At 44.0% G+C, this 5,090-nt stretch overlaps 1 protein-coding gene across 1 annotated transcript in view; it reads right to left on the bottom strand.

Moving 5' to 3' along the window:
- Positions 1 to 5,090, bottom strand: part of GABRD (gamma-aminobutyric acid type A receptor subunit delta) — a gene marked incomplete at its 5' end in the record, with an annotated part of 5,451 nt that continues 361 nt past the window's right edge. Inside the window, 8 exons of the mRNA XM_083375639.1 lie at positions 1 to 513; positions 1,760 to 1,971; positions 2,625 to 2,780; positions 3,434 to 3,571; positions 3,789 to 3,871; positions 4,157 to 4,377; positions 4,709 to 4,776; positions 4,890 to 4,900. Of these exons, the coding sequence (XP_083231765.1) occupies positions 229 to 513; positions 1,760 to 1,971; positions 2,625 to 2,780; positions 3,434 to 3,571; positions 3,789 to 3,871; positions 4,157 to 4,377; positions 4,709 to 4,776; positions 4,890 to 4,900 (1,174 nt within the window). The 3' untranslated portion in view covers positions 1 to 228. The remainder of the gene's footprint in view (positions 514 to 1,759; positions 1,972 to 2,624; positions 2,781 to 3,433; positions 3,572 to 3,788; positions 3,872 to 4,156; positions 4,378 to 4,708; positions 4,777 to 4,889; positions 4,901 to 5,090) is intronic.

Here is a 5,090-nt window from a genome sequence, read left to right as displayed (position 1 = left end):
CAGGATCAAATTATAAAGTTGAGCCATTGTTCTTTTGCCTTCGTTGTCAATGCAACTTCTTCCCCTTGGGGACAGAGGAGGAGGCAATAAACCAAACATTTGCGCCTGCAAAAGAACAATTTTGGCTTTGGAACAGCTGTACTGAAAAAGTGCTCCCCAGCGTGGCTCATGGGATGTTCTCTCAATTGTCCTCAAGCTCCTTCAGGAACCGTCTGTTGTTTGGGATCCTCACATGGTGTAGGCCACCCAATAGATGACGTTGACTGCAGCAAAGGCAGCTGGGAAAACTGCCCTTGCGTAGATATCGATGGTATCGGCGTCGATGGGCTTGAAAAGAGCCTTGAGACCGTTTTTGGGCTTTGGTACCCCTCCTTTCTTGGTGTCCCCCGTTTCTACTTCAGCTGAGCCAGATGGGTTTTGGGGCCCTTGGCGGTGCCTGCTGGACATGGCCAGCTCCTGGTTGACTCCAGCAATCGAAAGGGAGAACATAACAATGGCGTTTTTCACATTGACCTAAAAGGGGAAAGTGAGCAGATAGAATTGGGAAGAGGGTGTACTGGAGATGCGGCACCCTCAAACTAGCTAATCCAGACATCCTGGCCTACAAAAGTTGACCTGGAATAACATGGTGGCCTGAACAGACTCTTACAGAAAGAGAAACAGAGGCTGAGTTCACACACTGCCTTATCCTGTGGTTTGTCTCATAGCCCACGATGGCTGGATTTATAAACCCTAACCAAGCTTTATTTTACCAATGGTTTGCCCCACACAACACATGCCACATTAATTTAATAATTTAATTTAATAATTTGATTTCTATACCGCCCTTCTCCCGAAGGACTCAGGGCGGTGAACAGGGCAATACACAATAAAAATATTATACAAAAATTAAAAAGTCATTAAACATTATGCCCTTAAAATTAATACATATTACAATTAAAACTATTTATAAAAACCCAACCCCATCCCATCAGACCAGGCCAGCTTGTTCGAAAAAGAAAGTTTTGAGATCGCGCCGGAAGGAGCGAAGGTCGGGGGCCATCCGGAGCTCAACCGGTAAGCTGTTCCAAAGGTCTGGCGCGCCCACAGAGAACGCTCTCCCCCTGGGGGTCACCAATCGGCATTCTTTGATCGGTGGCACCCTGAGGAGGCCCTCTCTGTGGGAGCGCACTGGACGGAGGGAAGTTGACGCCGGCCGCAGGTGTTGCTGTAGGTAATCCGGACCCAATTAAGCCAAACTGAACACACCATGAGTTTTTTTAGTTGGGTATGTCAGACTAGAAGAAATGAAACATGCTTTCTGGACAACACTACAGACCTACAGTGAAATTCAAGCTAATCTTCTTTCTGTCAAATTAAACTGTGCCCTTTATTTATTACTTACTACATTTGTTTTCCGCCCGTCTCGTATCAAGGCAACTTTTGCTGTAACACAACTTGCCTGGCTTCACACACCACTTAAAGTGACTTGAAACCAGTGGTTACTTTGGCTTGGCGTGTTGTGTGAACCTGGCCGTTAGGGCTTGTCAAGCTTTGTCTAGAGTTTGTGCGTGTTACACAACTAGGTATTAATGCAGGGCTGTCCAACCTTGGTCACTTTAAGACCTGTGGACTTATATATTAGTTGAATGAGTTGTATTGTTCACGGCTAACCGTATATAATACGTGAATGCCATCCAAAAGTAGAACATTTAGCTTTCGGCCCCTTCCAAGGTAAAAAAATGAATCTCAGCTGGAGCCTAGAGAAGACTGTACTGACCTCTTCTGCCTGCCTGTCGGTCTTCAATTTGTCTTTCTGCTTTTTCATATAGTCAGCGTTGAAGTGGGCAAAGGCATATTCCACCAGTGCAGCAAAGACAAAGACATAACAGATCCAGAAGTAGACATCCAATGCTTTTATGGCGGAAGCCCTAGGAAGGGAAGAACGAGCACTCACCATCAGGGTTGTCATGGTAAGAACTGTGGTTATGCCTGTAAGAAACGAAGGGGGGGGGGAAATTAGCACCTAGAAGGGAGTATACCCCTATAAAAAGTAACCCAGAGCTCTCTCCACTTAAGAGTGGTAAGAACGTTATTTTATGTCAGTTCCTCAAAATGGGTAGAAGCAACCGGCTTGCCTGCTGATCTAGATCCGACTTGTACCAAAATGTTTTGTCTGGGTTCAACCACCATGAATTATTTAACCAATTTGCACTTGGCTCAGGAGATCTTTGCACGATGTGTAAACCCCCCATCTCTGATCTACTGGGTTGACTAACTCTAGCCCCAAGGAGAAGAGTACTTCACTGCTTCTCCAACCTTGGATTCTCGGCAGCTTAAGGTTCGCACATACCTCATACTTTCCTCACAACAAACCTGTGAAGCAGGTGGGCTCAGAACTTCATAGCTTGAGTGAAGAGTTCGGCACAGGGGTGTCAAACTGCCGGCTTGCGGGCCGGTTGCATGACGCGGAGGCTGCACCCACCCCAGCTCCAGCAATGCGGAAAAAAGTCACAAGTCACGTGACGCGGCGAGTTTGACACCCACGAATTACAGCCTCCACAATCTTTCATCTGGCACTCTGTTTACTATAAGACCCCAGCTCAAAAGGCTTTTGTAAAGATCAGGTAAAGTCCTTTTTTTACCTAGGGAGACCCGTGCAGGCACAGCTGACTGGCTGATCCAGAAAGAGACCCATGACATGGCCACCAAGAGGATTGAAGGGACATAGGACTGGATGATGTAGACACCTCTGTTCCTCCGCAGGTGGAAATGGAGACTCAGGCGGGGGAACTGGCCAGCTGCAAAATGGGGATTTATATATTTTTTAAAATCTTTTTTGGTTGTCCTTTTTTATCCTGCCCTCAGAAAGGCTGCCACCATTTCCTTTCCTCACCCCTGAATTTTTCCCCCCCACCCAATTTCTTTGCCCTTGCGCTCCCTTCCCTATTGGTTAGCAGAAAAATAGGGCTTTTGGAGAACTTTCCATAGCTCCTTGGTCTTGTTTTAATTCTTCGCTTTTAAAACAGAGAACGCACATGCCACGCTAAATTATGGTTTGTTACAATAATCAGTTGGGGTCACCAACACTTGTCCCCGCTAACTGTGGATTACAAACCAGGGTAGAAAAAAAATTAGGCCCCCTCAAGCCATCTCAAAGTTAGATTTCTGCTTCCCGGTGTGAAACCGCAGTTTTGCACTTTGTAAACAGTTGCTTGTAGCGAAGTACGCTGTGAATTTAGCCATATAAAGAGCAAATCATGATAAAACTTATTTATCATAATGAATGAGCCCTGTGTTTAAAAGCCCAAGATTTATCTTTTAAAATGCCATTTTACCCTTCTTGGTGAATGGAGCGCTTATAACTTGTTCACTCTAGCTAGTTTCCTGTCTCCTTAGAAAATATGCTGGTCAATAACCATCCAACTATTAAATAACTAATTACTTCACTTACCAGATTTGAAGTTCATAAGTTCAGTAGCGAATCGATAATTGATAATGGTGAACTGCGCAAGCTGCAGCTTATCCAACCCGTGAATTTGCTCTTGGTTCTCAGACCAGCGGTAGACAATGTCCTCGGAGGAGTAACCATCTATTTAAAAAAAAAAACCTGAATAAATACAGATGCATAAAGAGGAAGGTGAAAACAGGGTTCACATAACAGGCTAAACCTGCTTTGTTTTAAATTAAACTGAATACCAAGTCAGTTGCATAGGTCCAGGAGCATTCACTAGGACACCCTTGCCTTTTGAGAATCTCTGTGTGCTTAGGAAAATGTTACTATTACAGATTGCAAAAGTTAAACTCACAACTCTCCAAGTCCAGCATGCATTCCTGCTCATCCATTGGATACTTGGTGAGATCCATGTCACAGGCCACCGTGGAGGTAATCCTACACCAAATGAAGAGAGCAGAAGACACAACACTTACATTCAAGCCCTTCTCTGCTTACCCTGCACACTTAGGCTAGAGTTTCCCAACCTTGGCCATTCCTAGGTAGGTGGGCTTCAGATCCCAGAATTCCACAGTCACGTGGCCATTGATGAGAATTACCAGAGCTGAAGCCCCAACCTCTGGATATGCCTGGGATTGGAAATGCTGGCTTAGAGGAACTTCCTGCCATTTCACTACCCAATAAATACAGCCGTTTACCTCTGGCCACAAAATTGTCATTTACCTGATGCTGTAAAGAATGACTCCATCAGGCTGCAGCCTTATAAGCTTATTCTCCACTGTTACATCATGAAACCAGGCTGACTTGGCATTGACTATAAACGTATCCGGCAGCCAGAGTTTGTCCACAAAACGGCTATCCAAGCCCAGCGTTTCATTGGTCCGGTTGTACGACAGCCGGTGGTCCCGCCAGCTTTGATGCAGAAAAACAGTCATCGTATATTCCTAAAGACAAGAATTAACAGCAGAATTTTTTAAAAAATTTCCTTTAAAAAGGATAGCTGTGACAAGGTCTCTGGGCCAAAAAAGGAGCATTTTCCATTCCCCCCCCCCATTTTGTCATATTCCTAACAAATAGGCTGCATTTCTAATTTAATACGCTGTCATATTCCTAACAGCTTATTAAATTAGAAGTGCATCCTATTTGTCACAACTAAATATTTGTGAACTAGCCATATTCAACAACATTTCTATGCAGTCTAAAAACAATTGCCATTTTCACCATCAAGAGAACAAATGTGTCACCATGTCTGTTTTAGCTCTGGTGCTCACTTACCATGTTGACTTCGGAGATGTGGTCAATGCTAGTCACCTCGATAGCCAAAGCCACATTAACAGGAGGCCCTTACAGAAATGAGAAAAGGAGAGATTAAAACAGAGACACCGAAATTCATGTTCATCTTAAGTCAGTCTATTCCTCTGTCCTACCTGAATGAGTGTGATGCATGAATGAGTACAGAAAGTTATGCTAAGTCCCTGAACCAGATGAGACCAGATTAGCACTGTAGCTCATCTCCATGGGCTTATTTTAATGTGCTTTTAATTTATAAATTTTGTTTATTAAATTTGCATCCCAACACAATTTTTACAATTTCCCGACAATCGTAGTTATTAGCAAATAACTAAAAAGTCTAACCTTATATTGATCTACAATATGT

This window comes from Vipera ursinii (assembly GCF_947247035.1).
Source record: "Vipera ursinii genome assembly, chromosome: 17".
NCBI classification, from domain to species: Eukaryota; Metazoa; Chordata; class Lepidosauria; order Squamata; family Viperidae; genus Vipera; species Vipera ursinii.
The sequence above is the reverse complement of the archived record's forward strand: the minus strand, read 5'-3'. Positions and strand labels throughout refer to the sequence as shown.